We start from the raw sequence: 27,263 nt of genomic DNA, 5'->3' as shown, positions 1-27,263 counted from the left end.
GATGGAAATAAAGCCACTCAATTTATAAGCACTCTGTGTGTCCTTCACTGAGCTCCTGTTAAAAAGGAGCATTGGCAAAAGACAACATTTATGGTTTGTGCATACATTTTAAGCATTTGCCATGAACTGCTATTAGATGCCCAGGTACTCGCACCATTTTGCACCTGCTACCAACAATGGGTACTGGCTGTGAATGGTAAGTGCCTTTCCCATGACCACACAAAGCCCAAACTGTTGGCATTGCCAATCCTTGTTCGAGTTTTCCTAGGCTGGCCTGGGACATGTCTCCTGCGAATGTGATCGACCCCCACTCTGGACTCATCTCCTCATTGTTACTCTTCAGAAACTAGGGCAGCCGTTAACACCCATTCTGAACTTTAAAAGCATTGCTTGAGCACTATGTGGTGATGCACTGTAATGCATGCACAGTTAGGATATGACAAAGAGGTCTTCAAGAAGTTATCAAAAGTCATATAAATTATCACATTTTCTCATAAGTGATATAAAAAAACTGCACAGCATGCTGAAAGAGCTTACTTTTGGCACACCATATTAACAAAACTAACAAATGGCCAGAGCTGAGCTCAGGGCACACCTGTTCTTCGGACCAGAGCAGTCAGCAGTGTTTCAACTCACGCATTTTGCATTGTTCAGTAAGCGAATGTTACAATGTTCGGTTCGAAACCAATGTTGTTTAAGAGTTTATAGACGGCTCTTGCTCAAAAACTAGAGTAAATAATATTTCCAATTTCACTAAAAGGGCACCAGATGTGCCTGTGTTCCTCCATTAGAGCTTCTGGGACAAAATGGCACAACTGTGAGAATATACTGTTTATGTTCTATCACACGATTACAGCCTCGTTTTGGTGTAATCCCAAGCCCACATTACAGAAATGGTGCACCGATGCAAGTGCAATTTTGCACAATATTAGCACTCAGTCAAAAATTGGCCATCTGCAAAAAAAGTATTCTTTCAATCCATTTTTGCACCAGGGCAAAGTTTGCCCTAGTGCTAATACTATGGGAAGCTTTGTCCTGGTGTAAGAAGGCACTGCAAGAATACATGTTTTTCACTAAGACAATAACATTGCTTATTAGAACGTGTACAAACTTTGCCCTGGTGAAAAGATTCATTGAATGAATACTTGTTTTTCTCTAGAACCATGTTTGCCTTAGTGCTAATACCATGCATAATTGCACATGCACTTGGGCAAAGGTTCTGTAATCTGACCCCACGTGTGTTTACTTTCTCCAACTCCATTTTGCCCTCTTTAGCGACATCAGGGGGATGAAAGGACGAATGGACTTCTCTGGTATTTCAACTCGTACCAAGCACCTCATTTAAGGATCTCAACATGAGAAAATGCTGACCTCTCCTAAAAAGAAGGATTGAACCCAGGATTGAACCCAGGATCATACTGGAGCCTTGGTTTGGACCGCAATAAAAAGTTTCCCCATATCAATAAAGTCTTTTTGATCCTTTTTTGAGAGACTGTTGTAGTGTTGCAGTGTGTATTTTAAAGTATATTTGATCCATAACACTGGTCGAAACCTCTAGCTGCACAGCGAAGTAACTCATCAACCTGGCTCACTTTGACCAAAAAAACATGGCCCCACTAGCATGTTGAGCCTGCACTTCTGACATTGCCCTGCACACAAGTACAAGCCTGATTGAACCCACTGATGTGAAGGTTGCTGTGGGTCGCATGAGCTTAATGAACTCAGCTATTTCCACCCAGCATGCTTTTCACCTATGACTACAGCAGCAGCAGCTCAAACCATGAACTGGCTCAGCAAGCGTTAACATGTTGTTTGCAGTAGTAACCAATTAAGCTATCATTGCCAAGCAGGATTCAAGCGTGTCACTTGTAGAGTGCATAATAGTATTTTCAGCCGGTACATTAATTCACGTGCCCATGCTCATTGGGGCAGGGTGTCAAACCCCGGGGTACCTCCCGACACTCCTCCTCACCTGTATCTTCAATAGAGCTGTCTGGAGTTTCAGAGTCCTTCTTCTTAAGTGGTCCTTTGAGTTCCTTAGGCTTCCTCTTCATCTTCTGACAGAGATAAGCCCGAGCTCCCCCGGAGGCCACCTTGACCAGAAATAGAATCCAATCCAGGGGATCCCCAAGGAGCAAGCCCCCAAAAGATTAGGGAAAAAGCCTTCTGGCGGAATAAACCCTGATTGGTGTTGATGCTGTTGTTTGCCCAAAAATGCTGTACTCAAGATGGTAACTGAGCAAGGATGAATGTTCGTGATGATACAACAAGGTGATAAGATCAGTCTCTGAAGTGGAGAAATAAGTACCGACAGTCTATGGAGGGATCCTGGACTTGTAATCTTCCTTGAAAGTAAGGATGAACTCCTTCAGCAAGCGTAACACAGAAGACAGTCTATGGCTTGGGGGTAGATTAGAGGAAGGAAGGAGACAGAGAAAAAGGAAAAGGACTGCGGGCCGAACTATAGAAAAAGGGTAAGGTCCGGTACCAATTGCAAGAAATAAGACAGAAGATAGCTAGGATAAGAGAAAGCCGGCAGTGATAAGATGTCGGTCGCCAGAAGACAAGAAAAGTAACACTGGCAGAAGCAACCAGAACGGAATGAAAGAAAGCCGATTGCGACCACCAGAGAAAAGGATGGAGAGTACTTCCAGCAGATGCGACGAAAATATAGGAAATGAACTACCGGGTACAGATGGGAGAGACAAAGAAACGAAATATAAGTAAGTAGATAGAAAGCCGAAAGAGATCAAGGCAAACAGTGAGAGAGGAAACAATAGTCAAGGAAGTAGAAAAAGTAAACTAAACAAGAGAGAGAAAAGTGAGCAAGAAGTAACGGAAACCACGAAAAATACCTGAGACGGAAAGAAAACACCACTATGGTGACAAGAACTGGCAGAACACAAAAGCAGAGGGTAGAAAGGAGGAACGCGAGAACACTGTACGAAAACAGGCTCCAGCAGCATAGTCCAAGGAGACGGATACAACGCAGGGAAACCATGCACTTCCCCTGGAGTTAAAGGGTCGGTGGCCATATTGGGGAAAGACTAGACCATCAAACTGGGACCATATCCAGCCATATTAGGTGTATCTCCATCTTTGCCAGCACTTCCAAGGGCGATGTATGACAGTATGCCCCTTTCTATACCCACCTCCACCAGGCCTTCTGGGTACCGTCTATGGAATTGCTGAATGAGTCTTGGAGCATGTAAGTGAGATCTGGGCTTCCAGGACCTTTCGGATCTAGGGTAACCCTTCCAATGGACCAGATACTGGAGAGTACCGTTTCTGTTCCTTGAGTCCACCAATCTGGTCACCTTGTATTCTTCAGGTTCCGCTGGCACGGGGGTGGTAGTTCTCCGGATGGGTTTTCTGAAAGGATCTTCCTTATATGCCTTGAGTAGAGAAGTGTGAAATACAGGATGTATTCTTTTCAAACCCTTAGGCAACAATAGCTCATAGGCCACAGGATTGACCTTAGACAAAACCCGATATGAACCTAAGTGTCGGGGAGAAAACTTCCCCAAATGCGTCCATCAAGGTAGGTATCGGGTAGACAACCATACCCGCATACAAGGCTTCCATTCCGGATTGGAATTCCGTTTCAGATCTGCATACTTCTTATAGACCCTTCGACTCTCCTTCAGGGCATTGAGTGCATCCGTGTGCACCTTCTCCAGATCTCATAGACGTTCATCCACTGCAGGAGACTTGGAAGTCAGCAGTCCAATCAGGGGAATCCGGTTAGGGTGATAACCATAAGTGCACTTAAAAGGACTCATTCCTATGGCCGTGTGATAGGTGTTGTTATAGGCAAATTCTGCCATCGGAATCAAATACGACCAATTGTCTTGTTCCCTGTTACAGAAACACAGAAGGTATTGCTCAAGATTGGCGTTAAGATGCTCTGTCTGGCCGTTGGTCTGTGGGTGGTATCCAGAGGAAAGAGCCCTTTGGATACCCAATAGTTTGCACAAGGTAGACCAAAACTTAGAGGTGAACTGTGAACCTCGATCTGTAACGACAGTCCGGGGAATGCCATGTAGTCGGACTATGTCCTTGAGGAAAACCATTGAAGTTTCAGAAGCAGAAGGAACACCAGGCAGGGCAGTAAAGTGTGCCAGCTTGGAATAGGTGTCCCCCGTGACCATTATGGCAGTCTCGCCACTGGAGAGGTGTAACTCAACCATGAAATCCATTGATATGTGCTCCCATGGTCTGGGAGGTAGTACTCCTTGTTGAAGCAATCCCAGTGGTTTCTGCCTAGATACCTTGCTGGATGTACCAATGGGACAGGAAGACACATAAGACAGTACATCCTGGCGCATAGACGGCCACCAGAACACTCTAGATACGACCTCCGTTGTAGCCCTCTCACCCTTATGTCCTGCTAATGGCATGTCATGACAAAACCGAAGAGCCTGCGATTGCAAGGAAGGCGAAGGTAGGAATAAGGCAATCTTATGAAAGAGGAGGTGTCCTTTACTTTGGAGCTTGTAGAGTTGGACTTCTGCAGGGTTGTAGTTCTTTACACCTTCCTTTACCTCTTGAAGAAAGGTATTGCACACGGCTAGGAACTTCTCGCCAGTTATGAGCCGTTCAAGTGCTTGCAAACCATTTATGTCTTCAGACCAACTACGTGAGACGGCATCTGCAACAGTGTTTTGTGAACCGGGAATATAGGTGATTTGGAAATCAAAATCGGAAAAATAGTATGTCCATCTGGCATGCCTGGCATTTCTGCACTCCATTTGCAGGAGCATCTCCAAGTTCCGGTGGTCAGTTCGTACTATAAAAGGATGGGATGTGCCTTGTAGTAAATGCCACCATTCTTCGCAGGCCAGTCTAATGGCCAGATCTCCCTTTCTAGGACAGAATAATTTCTCTCACTCGAGGTAAGGGTTCGTGAAAAGTAAGCTATTGGGTGTTCCTGATAATTCTGGTCTTCTTGTAACAGTACAGCTCCTAGGGCTCCACCGGAGGCATCCGCTTCCAGTATAAAAGGCTTGGACTGATCTGGTTGAATCAAAACAGGTGCGGTTGTAAATAGCTCCTTCAAGCACCTAGATGACACACATACCCCTCCACTCTTACATGTAAAATGTTCATAATGTATTTACTGTATATAATTTGTTACCTTTCCACCCTTACATGTAAAGAATGTACATAATGTAATTACTGTATACAATTTATGTTACCAACAACCTGTAATATGCAACCTGTAACCAAGTTCTAAGCATTCTTGTTATTCTGTGCGCCCAGCTACCCAAGGGTTTTCGGGCGTCCTATAAATAAACAAACAAACAAACCTAAAGGCCGCTTGTGCTTCTTGGGAACATTCAAAAGAAGCCCCCTTCTTAAGTAAAGAGGTCAAGGGCAATACCACGTTAGAAAAGCCAGGGATAAAGCAACGGTAAAAATTAGCCAGGCCCAAGAACCTTTGTATGTCCTTAACCGAACTTGGTTCTGGCCAACGAAGTACCGCCTTGACCTTCTCAGGATCCATTCTAATCCCACTGGCTGACAAGATATACCCCAAGTAAGGCACCTCATTCGTTTCAAAGATGCACTTCTCTGGTTTGGCATACAATTGATTGTGTTTCAACCGCTGGAGGACTTCATTAACGTGGGTATGGTGCATCTGTAGGTTGGGTGAGAATTCCAGTATATTGTCCAGATAGACGACTACTTAAATGTAGAGTAAGTCTGCAAATATCTTGTCAATGAATCTTTGGAACACCGCTGGGGCGTTCACCAGGCCAAAGGGCATCACCCGGTACTCGTACACCCCAGCAGCATCCGAAAGGCCGTTTTCCACTTGTCTCCCTTCTTGATCCTCAACAAATGGTAGGCTCCTCTCAAATCCAACTTGGAAAACACCTGGAAGCCTTGCACCGCCTCCAAGATGTCTCGAATTAGAGGCATAGGATATCTGTCTCGGATTGTGATATTATTGAGGCCTTGATAGTCAATACAAGGGCGTTTCGAAACAAAAAACAGTGAAGTTCCACCAGAGGATTTGGATTCCCTAATGAGTCCATTCTTGAGGTTGGCCTCAAGGTATTTCTTCAAGGCAATCTTTTCTTGTTGAGACAGCGGATACATCGTACTGAAAGGGAGAGGAGCATCGGACTTGAGTTCAATAGCACATTCCTCGTGGCGATGAGGTGGGAGGAGTCTGGGGAGTACATCTTCAAAGACACCGGCGAAGGCTTGGTACTGTGCCGGAACGGAAGAAATGGATGATCGTGGCAAGGTTACCAAACAGCCAGACTGTACTTCTACTCCTGAGTCTTTAATACAGTACTGGCTACTGTAGCCAAAACTGTAGCCAAAAAAATCAAAGCTGAGCTTGTTAGTGCCCCAATCGATCCGAGGGTTGTGTAAGTGCAACCAAGTAATTCCCAAATTCACTGGAAAATGAGCAGCTCTGATAACGTCAAAGGTGAGTGTCTCAGTATGGTTTCCCATCGAGACCCTAATAGGTCTGGTTTCCATCTCAATGGGTCCTGAAGACAGGGGCCTGCCATAAACTCCCTCAACAGGAATGGGTCTCTCCTTCAGTAGAGGAATGCTATGTTCCTTAGCCCAGGCCACGTCGACAAAGTTGCCTGCGGCTCCACAGTCTAGCATAGCAAGAACCGATAGCGATGGACCAGAAGGAACACAAAGGGCAATCTGAAAGACCATCAAGCGGTTGTCTCCTTGGTTTCCGGAATTGATGCTGTTGCAAGGGCTTGCACTGCCTTCCCCGTTACTTCCCTTGCATAAGTACAGGGTAGGGTGTTTCCCTGACGGCATGGAGGAACCTCAGGACAATTGCGCGGGATGTGTTTTGAGGATCCACAATACATGCAGAGGTTTAAATCTCTTCGTCTCTTCTGCTCTTCCAGAATTAGTGGACCACTGGTAGCACCTATCTGCATGGGTTCATCAGGACTAGTCCTTTCGTTGGGTATCGGTGGCATATTAAACAGAGGAGGATACCCACAACTCTTCTTCTTCTCGTGCCTTCTCTCTGTAAGTCGGAACTCGATCTGCAATGCCAGTGTAACTAGCTCCTGAAAGGTGTGGGGATGAGCGATCCTGGCCAGCTCATCCTTTATCTCTTCTTGTAGTCCTCTATGGAAGATGGTTTGTTGGGCAGTGTCTGGCCATCCTGCACTCAAGGCCAGTTTCTGGAAATGTGTTACATAAGTCTGTACATCCTGGGTCCCTTGCTTGATGTCCAACATGGCTTCGAAAGTGGAGACCTGGACCTCAGGGCACTCAAATCTTCTCTTGAAGTCCTGAATGAACTGATCATAGTTGTTCACTGAAGGGTCTGCATCAGTAACAAGTGGAGTAGCCCAGGCCAGCATACTCCCGGCCAGGTTTGAGATGAAAAACCCCACTCAAGCATGATCAGATTCAAAAGTCTTCAGTCTAAACAAGAAGTACACCGAGCAGGCAACCAAGAACTCCTTCATCAGTTTAGGGTTGCTGTCAAATTTCCCAAAAGAGAACGGCATGGCGGGGAGATCACCTCTGCCCTCATCACAGGCCGCGACCTGTTGGCGAAGAGCTGTATTTTCAGCATGAAGATTCTGCACATCTACTTGCTATCCTTGGATGGCATTACACAGCTCCTGATATTGTTCAAGGGAGGCCATTTGGATTTTGTGGCGTTGTATGCTGTCAAATCCCGGGGGTACCTCCCGACACTCCTCCTCACCTGTATCTTCAATAGAGCTGTCTGGAGTTTCAGAGTCCTTCTTCTTACGTGGTCCTTTGAGTTCCTTAGGCTTCCTCTCCTTCTTCAGACGGAGATAAGGGCGAGCTCCCTCGCAGGCCACCTTGACCAGAAATAGAATCCAATCCAGGGGATCCCCAAGGAGCAAGCCCCCAAAAGATTAGGGAAAAAGCCTTCTGGCGGAAAAAACCCTGATTGGTGTTGATGCTGTTGTTTGCCCAAAAATGCTGTACTCAACATGGTAACTGAGAAAGGACGAATGTTTGTGATGATACAACAAGTTGATAAGATCAGTCTCCGAAGTGGAGAAATAAGTACTGACAGTCTATGGTGGGATCCTGGACTTGTAATCTTCCTTGAAAGTAAGGATGAACTCCTTCAGCAAGCGTAACACAGAAGACAGTCTATGGCTTGGGGGTAGATTAGAGGAAGGAAGGAGACAGAGAAAAAGGAAAAGGACTGCAGACCGAACTATAGAAAAAGGGTAAGGTCCGGTGCCAATTGCAAGAAATAAGACAGAAGATAGCTAGGATAAGAGATAGCCGGCAATGATAAATTGTCGGTCGCCGGAAGACAAGAAAAGTAACACTGGCAGAAGTGACCAGAACGGAATGAAAGAAAGCTGATCGCGAACACAGGAGAAAAGGATGGACAATACTTCCGGCAGACGTGACCCAGAAAGAAAAGGCAGGTAAGCTGATCGCGGCCACCGGAGGCAAAGTGCTACCGGTAGCTGCAAGCGAGACAGTAAAAAAAGTAAGAGAGAACGAAAATATAGGAAATGAACTACCGGGTACAGACGGGAAAGACAAAGAAACAAAATAAAAGTGAGTAGATAGAAAGCCGAAAGAGATCAAGGTGAACAGTGAGAGAGGAAACAATAGTCAAGGAAGTAGAAAAAGTAAACTAAACAAGAGAGAGAAAAGTGAGTAAGAAATGACTGAAACCACAAAAAATACCTGAGACGAAAAGAAAACACCACTTTGGTGACAAGAACTGGCAGAACACAAACGCAGAGGGTAGAAAGGAGGAACGCGAGAACACTGTATGAAAACAGGCTCCAGCAGCGTAGTCCAAAGAGACAGATACAACGCAGGGAAACCATGCACTTCGCCTGAAGTTAAAGGGTCGGCGGCCATATTGGGGAAAGACTAGATCGTCAAACTGGGACCATATACAGTCATGTTAGGTGTATCTCCATCTTTGCCAGCACTTCCAAGGGCGATGTATGACACAGGGGACAGGGCTGGACTGTTGCCAGGAGGAGACAAACCTTTCCCTCCCAGTTTGTTCTTGTACCATAGTAGATTGACTTCTTGAGCTATCTTACCCAAGTTAGATTCTATCCTTGGTCTTGTAGGCTGCCAACACATATCAGCTGGAGCCTGCAACTGCCCACCTCACCGAACTATCCCACAAGCAAAGGTTTGAATCCGTAGTTTGCAGGTCATACACAAATCGCAGCAGCCTAACCCACTAAGCCATGACAGCAAAGCAGTATTAAAATCTGTGACTCACAGGTGCACAGAACGAATTTCTGCTGCAGTACAATGCAACCTATTGAGCTAACTCACTGAAGCTATTTAAATCGGAGGCATGAACATTTAAATGCCGATCCTTGCAGCAGGTGCAATAACTCATCATGCATTTTAGATAGCGTAGTGGACCTTGAATTAGGACGACCAGAAGACTCATGGGGCACCACTTCTCGGTCATGGACTTTAATTTAACAGATACATTCTGGGAGTTGTCTTGGTTACTGCACTTGAAGGAGTTAGATTTATGCTCTTGCTAACTTGTGATTTAGAGAAAAGAAAGCATCTGCAGCAGCAGCAGCCAAATGTGATGCTAAGATCACGGGCAGGCCATCACCAGCAGTGCCCCCAAAACACTTAACATAACCTGCTGCGCACGCCTGCACCCACTCCTCTTTTCTCGCAAAAAGAGGGTTCTTTTCAACCGCAATGCCGCCAGCCTCAATCAATCCTTCGGCCTTCTTGTCACCGTGTCAGTAGCAGTGCACTCTGTGTGCGCGCGTAGTCTGGAGGAGGGCACGTGCGCCTATGGGCCTGGCTCGCGCCAACGGCCCCGGTGCCACCTGAGGGGGAAGTCAATAAAGCAACAAATGTTGCTAATTTGCCTGCCAAATGCTGCCCTGCCTGACCGCTGAGGCTGCCGCTGCAGTGTGGTAGCAAGCCAATACGAATGGACCATTTAATGATGAATTTGCCTGGCCTGGCTGTGGCTGATGTGTGAAACCTGGCCCTGGCTTTGCAAATTGCAGAAGGAGCGCCGGCTCGAGGCTCAGGTGAGCGCCCCCTAGAGGCCGACTGATGTCAGGCAGCCACCTGAGCTGCCTGACACAAAGACCGGCCCTGTAAGTTTTGTTTCCTCTGCTGCTCTCCCTCTGAGGAACTCATTTCAGTTTTATATGGTGGCTGTTGAATGAAATATCTTATATGGCGTCTTGATCGTCTCTCTGGTCTTGAGGATGAGACTCAGTATCTTCTCCGGTCTCTCTTGCCTGCCCTCCCTAGGATCTTTACCAGGTTTTTCGTCTCCTGATTTGTAGTCTTGTCGACCCCTTCTCTGTGTTTTCCGTGTATTTGGGCTGCAATTTGGGAGACCTCTCATGCCGTGGTTGGCGCCTTCGCTCTGGGCATGGTCATGCCACCAACTTCACTATCCTCTTTCTCCAGACTTCTGAACATCCGACATACTTATTTGAAGTGGTTCTCCCTCCCACACGCTGAGCACCTCTGTCCTATCGCCGGACACGTGCCGTCATTGGGAAATTCGTACCCACATTTGTAGCAAAACAGCTCACCAGGGGTTCTTTACACCCCGATCAAATGTGTTATCATCTCTGGGTGCAATTGCGAGCCCTTAGGATTTTCCATGGCTTCCACTCGTGACTCGACCGCTAGTTCTGCTCTCGACAACATCAGTATTTCATCTAGTGTCCTGGATTTCTGCAGTAGCATTCTCCAAAGGATTGAGATTCACACCCTGCAATTATCTGAGATTGCAAGGCCTCCGGGTTTGAGTAATTATTAAAGTCACAGTGTTTCAACTTGATGCGTAGTCTCATCACAAAGACATCCATGGTTTCACCTTTCTGCTTTTTGGTAGTGTGTGTGAAATACGTCTCTCATAGTCTGCATTAGTATGTGGCGTGAAATATGTGGCCAGGGACGTTTTTAAGCCTTGAATAGTGTCGATGGAGTCAGCAGGCAGTTCATCTAAGATATCCCTGGTGGCTGGGCCTGCCGTCAGCCTCAATCTGCACTGTTGTCTGATGTATTCCATTGGCCCCATGGCACCCATGTACAGGTCTAAATCCCTGATCCACCTGGCCAACCTGGGCCCCATGTTGCTGGTGTCGATGACATCAAACACCCCAGGCAGCTGCACTGCCAAGCATTCCTGGACCCTCTGTTGCATTTGCACCTGCGGTGTGACAGGGACTGTGGCCAGAATGTCCAGATCAGAACAGCTGATCACCCTTCGCCGATGTACTTGTGGCAAATGAAACAGATAACGTGTTGCTTTTGAGAAGAATGGAGGGGTCTTAAAACAAACTGGATCCTCGGTAGGGAAATCTGCAGTGCCCTTGTGCCAACAAGTTGTACCGCCAGACAGTTTCTTGACCCCCACGCTCACCTCATGTGCCAGGGAGCAGGTACACCCTCCAAAATGGAGGCTACCTATCAGGCATGTGCACCGCCGGTCCACCATTTGCCTCCAAATGTTTGAAATTGCTGCCGCAGCACCAGACTTCAATTTGACATCAAACACACTGCTGCGGCACCAGGCTGAAGTAACATGCACCCGCTTGTCACTTGTGGGCTGCACCAATCATTGCCGTGCCCAGATGCGCGTAACATGAACAACGACCCACCACGGGCCACCGCGATCATCTGCCACGTGGATTTAACTCCCGTCACCAGTGTGAGGTCCAAATGGGGCTACTCGGATCTCTGGACGCCGCACGGTGTCCCAGGCAATAATGACTCAGACATCAGATCAGGCACAACCTTCTTTAATCACTTCTGGCTTCCAACTGCCATTGTTCCCGTCTTTCTGTTGTGCCAGTTCCCACAACGCTCCCTAGGTCCCGCCCCTACCCGTGACTACACTTCCTAGCTTTCCCCCATGCTACAAATACTATTACAAAAAGGTAAATTAAATTCAACTGTGCTTGTTTCTAATTCTAATGCAATTGCTCTCAATGAGGTGGGTTCACAACCATTTCATCTTTTCAGTGAGGTGGGTGGAGCTATACAAATGTTTGTAGTGCGAGCCGCCATAGGTGTGTGGGCAACGCACAAGTTCTCCACTGAACTCTACGAGCTACGTGCCCTCAAGCGTATAGCACTGAAAAAATTGCAAAGTACCCCAAATGACTCTACTCTAACTGCCTATAAAACTTTGCCAGCACAATACAAAAAAGCCATTGTCATAGCTAAATCCGCTACTTTTAACGATAGGATCACCAACGCTACTTCTGAATCAAAGGAGCTGTTTTCCATCTATAAAGAACTGGCTACGCCGGTCACGAACACACACGAGCTTGTTAAAGACAAATCCTGGTACACTGGTGTCCAAACAGCCGTGATCAACAAAATTGAACTCCTACAGAAGAAGATAAATGACCACCATTAAGCCCTGTCCAAAGACCACATACAAATGGCTGACACGACCAGAACAGATACCAAAGAGAAACCCCTCTTCTCATTCAGGGAAGTAACTGAGACAGAGGTACTAGCCATCATCTGCAAAATCAAACCTTCCAATTGCAAAGGCGATGCTTGCCCAGCCAATCTTGTCAAAAAATGCAGACACCCTAGCCCCGTTTTTGACAACCTTCAGTAATGCCTCCTTCAAATCTAACACTGTCCCGGCTTGCCTTAAGGAAGTGTGGGTTAATCCTCTACTAAAAAAAAACTCCCTGGATTCGGAGCTTCCCACCAACTCCAGACCTATCACTATGGTCCCATTTCTCCTGAAAATTCTGGACAAAGTTGCCTATACGCAAATCCAGCATTTTCTGGAAGAGAATAGCATACTAGGGTAAAGGCAATCGGGCTTCCGCCCAGGCCATTGGACAAAGTCTGCCCTTCTTGATCTCAAGATCCAACTCAGTGACATAATGGACAAAGGCAAGCCAGCACTTCTCCTCCTACTAGATTTGTCAGCTGCATTTTACCTTGTTGACCATGACATCTTATGTAAACAACTCAAAAATGCTGCCCATTTCTCCCCTGAAGCCACACCCTGGATCTCTTCCTTCCTTAAAGGTAGACTCATGAGAGTCATCTCGGATCATGCATGCGCAGAACCTACCACCATACATTGTGGTGTCCCGCAAGGATCCTGTACTGCACCAACTCTATACAATATATTTACCCAACCTCCCTTCAATAATTTAGATAATCGCGGCATAGCGTACACCAACTATGCCGACGACACTCAAGTCTTACTCCCTCTCACAGGATCTTATGAACTTGACGCAGAAGCTCTAACCAACATATACACAGCCATACAGACATGGATGGCAGCAAATGAACTCTGCCTCAACAGAGAAAAAACGGAGATACTCTTGGTAGGCACCAATGACACGCTCAACAAACATGACCCTCAATACAGGACGTTCAACATTGAAAATACCCCTATCACTGTGTCTTCAGCAGTCAAAACACTAGGGGTCTTCATCGACTCCTCCTTGTCCATGGCGCGCCAGGTCAGCGCCATTGCCTCCTCTTCCGCTCACACCACCAAAATCATTAATGCTGTCAAACTCTACCTAGCAACCAAAAACTGCCTTGCAATAGCCAGGGCCACCGTCAGAGCCAAACTTGATTACTGTGCCCTTTTGCTCAGTACGTCTGCTAAGAACGTCAACAGGTTACAAGTCACGCAAAACATTGCCCTCAGAGCTGCACTGAGCATCCCTGAAAGGGAACATCTCTCTCAGGCAAGAAGAGACGTGCACTGGCTACCAGTCAAAGAGTACATCTTATTAAAAAAACCTGGCCATCACACACAAGTGCCTCTCACGCACTGCCCCACCCTACCTCTCTGACAAAAATTACCCTGGTCACCTCCATCAGACCCATTCGAGAGCACTACTCCAACAAGACATACATCCCCACCTTCAAAACAGCCACAGCGGTTGGATCCAGCTTCTAACAACTAGCACCCAAAAACTGGAATTCCCTGCCCACATCACTCAGAATGAAAGCATCATATACCGTCTTCCGCAAAGCCCTCAAGACCAGACTCTTCAACTAATCATTGTTTGCTTAGATACCTGTCATTCAGCAGGAACCAGTTAGTCCTAGCTCTATATATCTCCTGTGCGGCTGATCAGGTCCCCCTGTAACCATTGGACCCATCATTCCTCTTACAACACCACAGTCAATGTTATTCTGTTATTTTGCTTTGCTCTCCACCTCTCCTCCCTTCTTTGTCATTCTTCTCCAATGTATAAACCTCTCATACAAGTTCCACTGTGACCAAGGAACTCCTGGCCAACCCCACAATGTAAACCGATACTTCCTCTTTATGTATTTGTCTGTATTGTCATACTCTGATCCCTCATCGCAACTAAGTAAGCCTACTGTAACAGCGCCACGATGCCCAAGGGCTGTTGTGCGCTATATAAATTTAAATAAATAAATAAATAATAAACAAGTGACCCAGGAGCCACTGAAAAGTTGTCATCTATGTCTGTACACAAACAAGTGGAACCCACATTCCTCAAGTTGATGATCTTACTGCAAGATCAAAGGATCAGCTAACTTGTGTCCTTCATTAGTTTCCGAATGGTGATTATGTGAATATATGATCTTCTGTCTTTCTAACTTGCTCTCTGATCCTTGAACTCAACACTCTTTGTCTAATTCAATTCTGTTTATCAACTACGGTTACGTACTTGCTTTCAACTCCAACTGTAAATAAAAAGAGTAAAATGAAAAATATCAAGTTTTAGTGATTTCTGGAGATATAGAAAAAAGTTATCAAAATAATATTTACTGTGAGACAAAGAATGCGTAAAAGGTATTATGCAAAGCAAGTTGTTCATACTAAACTGAAGTTGCATTGATTTTTTAAAAAAGAAATAAACATTAACATCACTCGGTCAAGATGGCCGCTATATCACAAGGTGCTTTGTAAAGATACTGTAGAATTGTGTAGCTCGTATTGTACAGCCATACAACGCTCTTCTTGTCCCTCTTCGATGTTTCTTTTTTATTGGGAGCACTGTCTAGTTTTCCCATCATGCCCCGCTGCCCTGGTTTCCAGGATGGTCGTTGTTGTTTATAGTTACCGGAGGTAGGAGGCAATGATGGCCCAGTTGTGGCACAGCATGTCCGTTCTGCTCTATTTTTACGCCGTGGCATTGCCGCTCCCGGGTATCGGCACGCAGAGCACATCGGCCGGGCTCCCGGGTATCGGCACGCAGAGCACATCGGCCGGGTTGGAAGAGGAGGCTGGTCCCACAGCGGGTACCTCAGTGTCTGACAGGGGAGAGACCCAAACAGCCGAGGTCGCATCACTACCTCACCCCACTCGGGTATCTAGAGTCTCATCCTCACCTGACCCCACTCTGCACACTGGAGCCGCATCCCCGCGGGACTTCACCTTGGAACCTGGATCTTCGGCTTTCCCCCCATTAATAAGGGCAGGACCAAACTCCCCTCGTGCTGCAGTCACCGCTCTGCCTTCTCCTGTGACCGATGGTGGGTATGCATACCTTTAAACCTGTTCAACTGCCAAGGCAGCTGACATCGGATGTTGGGGGTGGGGTTGAAGTCACTAGAAGTCGTGGGAATTGTTACGGGTGTGCAAATTAGTACAAGCCATGTGACCCCTTCCAAATGAGTTTAAAAGTATCACAGACCGGATTTGTGTGCAGCAAATGCGCTGCTGCCAGTCAAGCCAGACTTATGTGGGGGTGAGAGGCAGACCGCCCATCTGGCGCATCGCGGTCAATTACAGGGATAATGCCCCGATTGGGGAAATACATACTTGTAATTATTAACACACGGCCCAATAAACAGAGCAATATCAAGTTTATTTTAATTTTAGACAATGATAGGGCATGGTTTTTAATGGTCACTATTATATATGGCGAACCACTATCGTTTCAATGATCTCAAATCAAAGTGTGTTAAACTGCCCACTTGTCAAGAAAAGCATCCTGAAAATGCCATGGAAGTCTGCAGGTGCTGTATAAAAATTGAAGTACACAAGCATATGCGAATACATCTTAACGTTGTGAACTAAATCAATTACAGGTGCTCCTAACTCTTGGCAGCTAAGAAAATAAGGCACAGTGAGGTGAAGTGCTTTGGCCAAGATCACACAATTTGATTCGTGCGTCCACCACGATGTTTAATAATCTCTCCTGCTTCCACAGATGTAAGAAACGTCAAGAGCCCAATAATCGGAAGACATTATTACATGATAACCTAGCAAACTACGTGGATACATTTTGTTCCATATTGTTAGTCATTTAACTATGTCAAATAGAAGGACGGCAAAATGTTCTTGGCATATTTAAAAACTCAGTCGAACGTCTACCTCATTATGGAACTCCCACCCAATCTGTCTCTGTGTGTGAGTCACATGGTAAGGTTTGGTAGAGCCACCCCACCCATTGCTGTCTTCAGCTAGGCTACATTAGGGGCCCCAGCCATTGCTGTCTTTTGTACCATCAGAAAAAAAGAAACAACCAATACCTTGGGGCTGGAGGAGGGTAATGGGCTGTGTATTTTTTTTGTGGGAAAAGTAGCTATTAAAAAAGGAAATTATTTAATTCTACTACCATTGTAACAAGAGCCACTTTACAATGTCTATTTCTGATTTGCATATCCAGTGTATATTGTAGTCGTAATAACAATGTTACACTTGCCCTTTTGGGCAAAGCACGTTATCAAAACGTGGAATAACTAGAACTTTTATTTGTTAATAGATAATCAAGCTTGCAGTATCAACAGAGAAAAAACACACATTCAAATTTCCCGACTCCATTCTTATGACTTTCCATGCTAAACATGTTTATTTATAATGATATAGTTGGTATGGAAAGGCAGTAAGAGATTTAGAAAAAGGGAAAGTGGGGGGAGTGGCAAAGAAAAGGGAGTATGAGGGTGAAGCCACCCATTAAGAACACATTTAAAGTCTCATAAAAAGGTCTAACATTTTGCTTATTTTTCAGGGAGTCACAAACATGGGAAATTGGTACTTCTGACCTGCAACCAGGTTATCGTTCCAAGATGGACAATCTGGTACAAATGCATTTCAGTCTTTAGGAATACCTCTAAAGGGAAGGGGAAAAATAGCACCAGTGAGGGTTCCAGTCTTCTTTGTGCGTTTTGGAAACCTACAAATTACACCATTATTTATATTTCACAAATTTCTCTGTGATAAAAGGGTTCTATATTTGAATCACAAAGTAAATAATTCACACTGGTCTTGATGCACATTCAATTTTTCACAATACTCACCCCAATGTTACAAAATGTTTGGAACACGGAAGCATATATCCTATATAGAGCCGTGAGGATAGCTCAGGGGGTTTATAGTGAAAAAACCGAATTACAAAATCTCGAATCCAAAATCTCGAAAACAAAAATCTCGAATTTTTTTTTAATACGTTTTTATTTCGAAATGGGGGGGTTCCCCCCCCCAGCCCCCCTTTTTTTTTTTTTACCCTTTTTTTATACTTACCTGAACCCACAAATACATATAAATAATTCGAGATTTTTTTCTTCGAGATTTTGGATTCGGGATTTTGGTGATTTGATATTTTGTTTTCGGTTTTTTGACCGACCACCAGCTCAGGGGCAACACGTTTGCATTGGAAGCAAGACCACATTTCACTGACCTATATCAACTATTGAAAGTATGGTTACTAAATGGTCTCCCTTGTTCCTAACTTGGTGGGGAAGGCTTGATAATATTAAAATGATGATTGCCCTTATCATTTTATACTTGTTGTCTATGATTCCCATTTCCTTCCCCAAAGCCTTCTATGAACAAATCGATCTATTCTCCTCAAATTCCTATGTAACAATAAAATACTGAAAATTGTTCTAAAAAACGTAAGCTCCAGAAGAACTTGGGTGTTAAATTCCCAGACTTTGAATCCTACCAGAAAGCTTTTGTCTTGAAGCAATATATTTCAGGTTTATTCAATGTAGAATTATCTAATATCTTCCCAACTTGGTGTAAGATTGAATTGAAATTGTTATCTCCTTTCAAACCTCTAGAAATTCTGAACATGTCTGTATGGCCCGGTTTTAAGGCTTTTCCTATCTTGCGCTTTCTTAAGATTGCTTGGTTAAGCCCAATTTCCTCTGACATTTTGGATCGTAACAAGGTTGGTCTATGGTTTAACAAGAGCCTGCCTTTCAAAGTGTATTGTAAACTCATTTACAGATGATATAGTAAAGACATCACTTCTATTACAATACTCTAATCCCCTTTCATACTCTAGCCTATATCTTCAACCTGGATGATTCAGACTTTGCTGCGTACAGAGAAGTTGCTAAAGTAATTACCTTGGTATTACCAAATCTTTCACAACGGGCCCCTTCCATGCAATTTCAGAATCTTCTTGCATGTGTCTCCACTAAAGCTGCAACGATTTATAAATTCTTTATTTCTGATTCCACGCTTCAATTACCAATCAACACGTCAAAAATGGATGGATCAATTAACAATCTTTCTAGCCAATATACTGCTGCCATTTGGGGGAAAAGTATGATTACAAATCTTTAACATATCTAAAGCCACAAATATAACTCAGACTGCCTTTTCTATTTTGAGTAGAGCCTACCTTACTCCTAAACGCATTTCTAGATTTGCTTCCAACTTGACAACTTTATGCTGGTCTTGTAAAGAAAGTATGGCTGGTTTTAAACTCTGTATGTTTTACTGTAAATTTGTTTTTTTCATTCTGGGAAAGAATTTGGATAACTCTACAAAAAATGTTTCATTTTACAGCACCACTCAATCTTATCAATCTAATAGTCGAATCCCATGGTTACTGTCTTATTTCCTCTCCCAGGTTATTTCACCTACTTGTATTCATCTAACATCTTCTAACTGGAAATGTTTTAATCGCTTATCTTATGCTACTTGATGGAATTATATATGCTACATTTTACAGAATAGAAAAGGGTTGTGCCACTTCTCTAATTGACGGCCATGAATATAATGAAAAGTGGAGTCCACTGATCGCACATCTTAATGCCTCCTCAGCAGAGTCCTTTTAATTCGTTGCTTCAGTTTGTTTTGTTTGTTCTTCTTTCTCCTGCGTCTTGTATTGTCCTTTATTGTCCTATCTATTTTGTTCTTCTTTTATATTCTTGTAGTCCTTTTAGATATTTATTGCTTCAATGAATTCTGATGTTAGAGTTTTACAAGGAACTTTTAGTGAATCTCTACATTTATTGTAACCTTGATAAACTACGTTGTGCCTTTAACTGTTAACTCAACTTAAATTTGTTTCTTCGATTATTGGTTAGCAAGGATTATAATGGCTGATTGTTGATGATTATATCCTGTATTTATCCATTACAAAGCCTAATAAAAATTGCAAAACAAAACGATTTCATAAGATGCTCAGGAGTCTGTACCTTCACATCTACGTAGTCATTCCATATATTAAAAAAATAGTTGTCCTAGAGTTCCCATAGATTAAAATAAAAGTGCCATCTCTCGGGTATGTTTTCAATGTTACAGATCTGCAGACTTCAACTAGCCTACGTTAGGGATTCTTTGTACCTTGGCTATGACAACGTCACTAGCATTGGGTGTGAATGGAGTACAGAATCAAACCGCTCCTGTCTTGATTGTTGTGGCATTGTTCACATTATTGTCACTGTTTGGTTGAGGGGCACATCCGTATTACACTGGAATGGCACTGTGGTACTTCACTCGCTCTTGCACTGACCATCCCATGTTTTACCCATTGTAAGCTGTGTTTGGATATAATTCAGGGGCTTGGGCAGCTAGCAAAATCTGCACAAAATGCATCCTGTTTCCTTTCTTTAGTTTTTTCCTTTTGTTACATGTAATGTGGTCTTTAATGTGTAATACTGAATTAAAAAAAAAACTGTTACTTCAATTATTATACCTGGAGGTGCTATTTTATATTTTTGACTGGACCATACCACGTGACTCACTCTGCAAAGTCTCAGGGGCAGACAGGTAACTGGATGTAGCATCAGGGAGAGCTAGTCGGGTGTACCTTGGATTGGCATTCTCCTAATTCCTTTCTAAACCTCTCCAATCTTCCAGTAATCTCCCTGACCCCAGCTTGTTTCTCCCCCCACTGTCTGGTACTGCCTAGGGCCATCTGGGCCTACAGGACCTGCCTTCTCTTGCAAATTCAGTGTTGGTTCTTTCTCTGTTGTCCTTTCTTCATTACCTGAAGTTCTCAGCTCTAATGTATCTGGATATTGCACCCTGGTTTGCTGTGACCTCTGTGCCGCTGTTGGTACCTCTAGAGCTTCTCTAGGCTCAACTTGTTCCAAGCTATGCTCTTCTCCTGATGTTTATACCTCCAGTCTTCTTGTCTGCACCACCTTAAGTCACACCTTCCTTTCACCTCCTCCTCATGGTGCTTTTTCTTCCACCTCTTCTGTAGCAGTCGCTGCCCTTGATGTTACTCTCTCTGTCTCTGCCCCTCTCTGATGTTGCCAGCTCCTCATTCTTCTTGGGTCTCGCCAACTACCTCTGCACCCTAGTTCCTTCTCTCGACTTCCACTCTTTTGTCTTGATGCTATCACCTCCTCCGACAGCCACGTCCTTTAGATGTTACCATCTCCTATCTACACTCACCCTCGGATGTCACCACCTCCTTGACTGTCTCAGCTCTCATCAGCTTCTCCTTCTTGTCACTGCTGCCACCTATCCAGTGTACTTCGAGACCCCCGGCTGGCCCATAGAGCCGAGGTTTTCTCAGAAGTACTTTAAGACAAGATAGCTGCACCCTTGAGATGGGTGGGGGTGCAGATTCATTTACTCCCAACACCAATCAATAAGGACAACTCGATGGTTTGGCGAAGGGAGTCTGTTTAATGACAAGTACAAAAAAACGGGGAGTCATGGATTACACCAGTGATGCGATCGTCCTTCTCGCTTCAAACTCCAACGAACTTCATACAAGTTGTAACATTTATACTCCATGTCATCATTGACGTGTAACACTCACAAGTAAACATGCATTTCTATTGGTTAGGAAAAGGTAACTTTACTATAGGTACTATATCTGTATATATGGTAACGGAGTGAGGGGATTGGGTAAAAGCTGTCAGGTGAACATCTACGCCCTTCTTTCAAAAATGACTACTGTAGATTTCACTAAAAGTACGACATCCCATTGGTTCTACCAACTATAGGACCCTAGATTATTTGGTCCATTGTAATTGGGTTGGCACCAACCCCATGCATACTTTTCCACTTCGCTTAGCAGCACGCAAAATGGTCGGCTAGGTGCGGGGTGCCCCTTGGTTATCCGGCCTTCTTCCGATTATGGTTACAATCAATCATCCCTTTAGTAGCTATGTGTCAGTTATTTCACTGTGGTTGGCCTCGAGACTGCATCGTCTGTCTGGAAAAGTTCTGATATCTCTGCTTGGTCAGGTGCCAAGCGTAGGTGTGAACCCTCACTTCGTCTTGCCGGCTGGTCACGTGATTCCTACACCACGAATTTGTCTTGTTTCTCTCAATTTATGTATTTGATTCTTATTTAGCCCGCCACCTGCCTGCGTCTTCTTTTCTCGACCTTTCAGAGGCAGGATATTCTGTTCTTAGTTTCAATTAAATGTAGCTTCTGTTCGCCTCTTCTATTGGTATGACCTTGGTTTTCCTGGCGCGAGTTGCCTCTGCCGAGTTTCGATTCGCCGTCTCTTCTCGTTTTGCTAGAATATGAATCTTTTCTCATTTGGCCTTTAGTAACCTGGGTTGATTCTGCTTCTTGTGCAAATACACTTCTAATACTGTGCTTCATTTTGAGGTAGATTATGTATAATGGCGCTTGCCGCACTATTCTTCTACTAAGCTTAGCAAGCCGCACTGTTTTCTTAGCTTTCTTGCGGTTCCAAGCATATTTACAGGTGTAAACTGGTCGACTATCTTCATTTTTTTTACAGCTTAATTCTCTTACATTTGGACATAACTAAAGAAAAAAAAAGGAATTATTTCTTTATTCAACAATAAATTCAAACGAAACATAAACAATTCATAACTTTTTACAAAACATTTGATAATTATCCCAAAGTCTACATTGTCTACCAATATACCTTCAAATGAATCAACCGCGTGCATATTAAACAACAATTAACAAGCCCAAGATTCAATAAGTATCCAGAAATTTCCCTCAAATTCTCTCATTAATTTTTTGGTTCTTTTGTCTCCTAAATATCACCCTTTCAACACTCGACAAAGAATGCATTTCAGATATCCAATCTGATAACGGAATTGTTTGTGATTTCCACACCCTCAATATCTACTTTTTAACAACCAATGCCCCCTGAACAAAAACATTTTTTGTGACTGTGTGAGATCATCCAACAGAGCATTTCCTTCTAAAATCATTGTTTTAAAATCTAAGATCAGATCCCATCACACACAAACACATTCCACATAAATCAAACCAAAATCCACGAATCCTTGAACAATACCACATCATGTGTTCGAATGTACCAACCTCACAAAAACACTTCCAACATTCATCAGACTCCGACATTCCACGTCTCATCATCCTTCCTGGACTCCAGTATACCCTGTTCAAAATCTTGATCTGTCTAGATCTTTCACTCAAATTCATTGAACACAGTCTCACATTGCTACACATCTCCATCCACTCTGACTCTGTGATATCATACCCAAGTCTACGACTTCACTCTTCTCTCAAATGCACATTTTCTTTATATTTGGAAACAATATGTTTATAAATCCTGCTAGCTAGTCCACTTTCACCTTGTTTTCTCGTCATAGTTAACAGTTCTAAATTCAGATCCTCCTTCCATTTCACCATCCCGATACTTTTTTCAAACGTTTGTAGTGCTATTCCAAAAAATTCACAATGTGCCACTTCTCAATCACCTCTCTTCTCGTTAGCCATTTCCCATTCTGCCATACATCACCAATCCAATTCACTCCTGCTAAGAACCATTCCACCCAGAACAACATCTTTCCTTTCTCCTTTATAGCTGAATTTAACCAAATTGATGCTTGCCGCGAGCGTAAAGCATCAGCACCTACTAATTCATACAACTGTTTCCAACATTTCCTCAAAAATTCAGTTACAGGATTCCTCTGATTCACCTTACTAGTCATAGTCAGAATTGCTCTTGATAATAGAGGACCCACCAATCCCATTTCCGCAACCGTCCAGTCATTTGGTACCACATCCAGAAATGGTACAATAAATTGACACAAATAAGCTAAATGATATGGACGAAAATGTTGTAAGCCTAGTCCCCCCCCTCCCCCTTTCCGAAGGGAGCAGAATGTTCCACAATTGCAACCTGTTTTTTTTTCTTCATCCCATATGAATGACTGTAACAAAAAGTCTAGTTCCTTCCATATTGGGGATTTAATGTCCAATGGTAGCATGCTAAGCACACCATGAATTTTAGGTGCAGCAGTCATCTTCAAAGCATTAGCCTTACCCCACAACGAAAGCCTCAACAAAGACCACCTCTCCAGATTAGCTTTACACTCTCTGCACACCTCACCCATATTTTCTTCAACCATATTCTCCATAGGGTGAGCCAAATTCCAAGATACTTCATCCTCCTCTCACACCATTGGAATCCCAAACTTGAGACAAATATTTTATCACAAGTAGGTGTCAACGGCATCACCTCTAACTTTGAGCAATTTATCTTGCACCCTGCCACCTTATAAAAATGATCCAACAATCTTAATAAGCTAGGTATTGATTCCTTCAGATCTCTTAGAATTAATAATAAATCATCCGCAAAAAAAACATATTTATTGTCCCATCCCTTGAAAACCATTGCCCTTAATGTCCACACTCTGCCTCAATGCAATAGCCAAAGGTTCTAAAGCCAAAACAAACAACAACGGTGATGAGGTGCAACCCTGTTTAGTACCTCTATTCAAAGGAAATGGAGTAGACAGCAAGTCCTTACATCAGCCGTTGGCAGAGTATACAAAAGGCATATCCAGGAGATAAAACTCTCCTAGATTCATCCTAGTAAGAACAGACCATAGATAACCCCAATTAATCCTCCTATCAAATGCCTTCTCTGCATCCAATGAAAAGGCTGCTACATCTTCTGATGATTGAGCATTAAAAAATGTCAACAACAACCTTTGTATATTACTCAAAGTTTTTCGACCCTGAATAAAGCCTGATTCGTGGACCAAATCACCCATCAATGGAACAATTCTTGAAGCCAATATTTTTGCTAGAATCTTATTATCAACGTTTATTAAACTAATTGGGCGATAGTTAGCTGGGTTATTAGCATCTTTGCCTCCCTTCAAAAATACCAAAATAGGTGCATGCACCATCGAGGGCGGTAATTGACATTCTTCTCTGGAAACTATGTAATTATCTAACAACAAACCCAGTGCGGAGTCAGGTAGTATTTTATAGAATTCCACTGGTAGACCATCCGTTCCCGGCTCCTGTCCCGTATTCAGTTTATGAACTGCCAATTTTACCTCATCCAAAGTAATAGACTTGTCCAGCAATCCACGATCCTCTCCAGATATCTGTGGGATAACTAGAGACTCAAAAAAAGACTCTCCATGTCCCGTAATGTCCAGCTCATTCTCATACAACTGTTCGTAATAGTTCTTGAATACCTCATTTATTTTCATGTGATCAAAAGTGACATTACCTTTCAAGTTACAAATCGATGTAATGGCACCCTCAGAATTCTTCTGACGAAGCTGATACGCCAACCAACTATTCTTTTCACCATATTCAAAATATGAACACTTCAAATGAAACAACTTCTTCTCCACTTTTACATTCAGCATACCATTCATCTTATTCTGCATTATGCGCAATTCCTTCCTTGTTTCGGAGTTATTTGGATCATTTACCAAAACATTAGTCACATCTTTAATATTTCTTTCCAAGTCTATGATCTGTTTCTCCTCAGCTTTCCATTTCCTACTCAACAGGCCCAAGTCTAGACCTCTCATTGTGCATTTAAATGCCTCCCATACCGTTTTCACACTCATACATTCTGTCCTGTTTTCTTCACAAAATATTCTGGTTCATCCCTAATCTTATTCACCAACTCTTCATCTTGCAAAATTGATGTATTCATCCGCCAAGTGAAGGATCTATGCATTCCAAAATCAAGTTTTGTTCTAAAAAAACAGGAGCATTATCTGTCGCAACCATACTCCCAATTTCCTCCGCAACATAATTTTCATTAAGTTTTCCACCCGTAAGTAACATATCAATGCGAGGTACAATGAGAATTCGAGTAGAAACTGTATGCTTTTAACTGTGGATGTGTAAGGCGCCAACAATCCTTTAGATCATTCTCCTCCACCATAGACTGGAAAGATCTAAAATGAGGATCTCTTCTTTCCTCTCCCCCCCCATTACTTCGATCCATCTTAACATCCATCACTAAATTGAAATCACCACCCACAATTACATTTGGTGAATCAAAATCCTGTATAAATTGTGAGACCTTACGAAAAAATTAACCATCAACGGATGGCGCAAATACATTACACAGTGTCACTTTACAGCCTTAAATTTCAACTAACAAAACCACAATCCTTCCTTGTCTGTTTTTTGTTTCAGTACCTTAATCAGTGCATTTTTGTGTATTAATATCACCACTCCCCTAGAATTTGAGGAATAGCACGAACCGTATGCACCACCAACCCACTGTTTCTGTAAACTCTGAATGTCATCACTCTGTGTGTGTTTCTTGCACTAAATATGTCACATCTGCTTTTCGCACATACAATTGTATATTTTCTGGCGCTTGTTCAGATTGTTCAATCCATTAACATTCCATGACATTACTTTTAAATCCTGTTTCATCTGAGGCATTATGTATTTTGTCACCATCCAAGATAAACCCAAAATACAAACAAAACACACTTATTATATATACAACCCCACCCTCCCCGTATTGATAGAACGCGGATAGCCAATACTACAGTGAATAAAGCCCAAGTCCCCCAGCACTCCTTCCCCCCCCCTTATTACAATAGAACCCGAGATATTACTTATAATTATTACCTCCATATAAATACCAACCATTAATTAAGATAATTCCCCATATCACACCCAATAAATTTCAGACTGGTAGTAATCATCCCCAATTCACTATCAATTAGCAACTTCTAGATTAATATGTAACACATTTGTAATTGAAGACCTATACATTTTCACTCCACCAAATGGCTCCTTATTCTCTTCATCCAGATTCCCCTATTACCCACTACCTCATCACTCCAATTTACACCCTAAAATAAATATTTATAATAAATAAATATACAAAGCTCCGCTATATAACAATTCCCATTTTCCATTGGCATTCATGAAGCCTATAACCAAGACTCATCCATCACTACACAACTCTTCCTGCAAAATATTTTTGCAAATCAGACCAATTAAAGAAGTATACACCAAGTTTCACCACCTATTCATAACTATGCCCTTCACATGCCCATATACCCCGGCGTACCTTTCCCCATTCCAGATGAATAATATATCTGCTAGATAATATCTATTGAATTGCAAACCTTATCACCTCGATATCTGGTGTACTATCCACACATAAGCAATTAATACATATCTTTTGGAAATCCAGTCTTGGCATATGCATTCCAAACCTGCGACAATTGTTATTACAATAGTAAATAGAGTCACCATAACACATCACTTTGAAATCATCTTCTCGTTGTATTATCCAGAATCCTGTCATTACGAATACCACTCTATTAACAACATGGAATGGAATGGAATGCAAGGTGTAGACAGCAGCCCACGCTTTCGAAAAGTCAGGAATGACGAACTGGTGAAGTGTTGCGCAGAAGTATTATTTAAAAGCTGCTATTTGCAAACGATAAAGCATTCTTATGACTATCACAGAAAACGCATGCACCGAAGCATTTTGTGCACGCTCGATGTTTGGATACGGCAGCTGTTCATAAGCTTACTATTTCAATGGAGTATGAGGCCACGAGTCCCGATGAAATACTGCAGCAAGTTACCGATGCGGCTACATACCCTGACGTGTCTGTGGCAATGTCCTCCAGTAGAACGTAGCCGCATCAGCGCACGCAACGTTACCGAGTCAGCTGATCGCTGAGAGGAGAAGGTTCTTTTTTTCTAATATTCGCCAGCAAGTTCCCAATCACGCTCCATGCCACCACAGTGAGTTTATTTACAAACTCTTCAAACCGTTAACCGTAACTTAAGGGCAGCACCATTTTAAGCCATTTAAGCCATATTTTTTGTGAATAACAATTAATTAAAAATTGAATAAGAGCT

The 27,263-nt window shown here is 43.3% G+C and overlaps 1 protein-coding gene across 1 annotated transcript in view; it reads left to right on the top strand.

The window, feature by feature from the left end:
- Window positions 1-15,001: 15,001 nt before the first annotated feature.
- Window positions 15,002-27,263, top strand: part of TCTN1 (tectonic family member 1) — a 535,977-nt gene continuing 523,715 nt past the window's right edge. The window contains exon 1 of the mRNA XM_069619544.1: window positions 15,002-15,477. Within this exon, the coding sequence (XP_069475645.1) occupies window positions 15,081-15,477 (397 nt within the window). The 5' untranslated portion in view covers window positions 15,002-15,080. The remainder of the gene's footprint in view (window positions 15,478-27,263) is intronic.

This window comes from Ambystoma mexicanum, chromosome 10, assembly GCF_040938575.1.
Source record: "Ambystoma mexicanum isolate Mex_15411 chromosome 10, UKY_AmexF1_1, whole genome shotgun sequence".
Classification (NCBI taxonomy): Eukaryota; Metazoa; Chordata; class Amphibia; order Caudata; family Ambystomatidae; genus Ambystoma; species Ambystoma mexicanum.
This window is presented reverse-complemented; position numbering and strand designations above follow the sequence as displayed.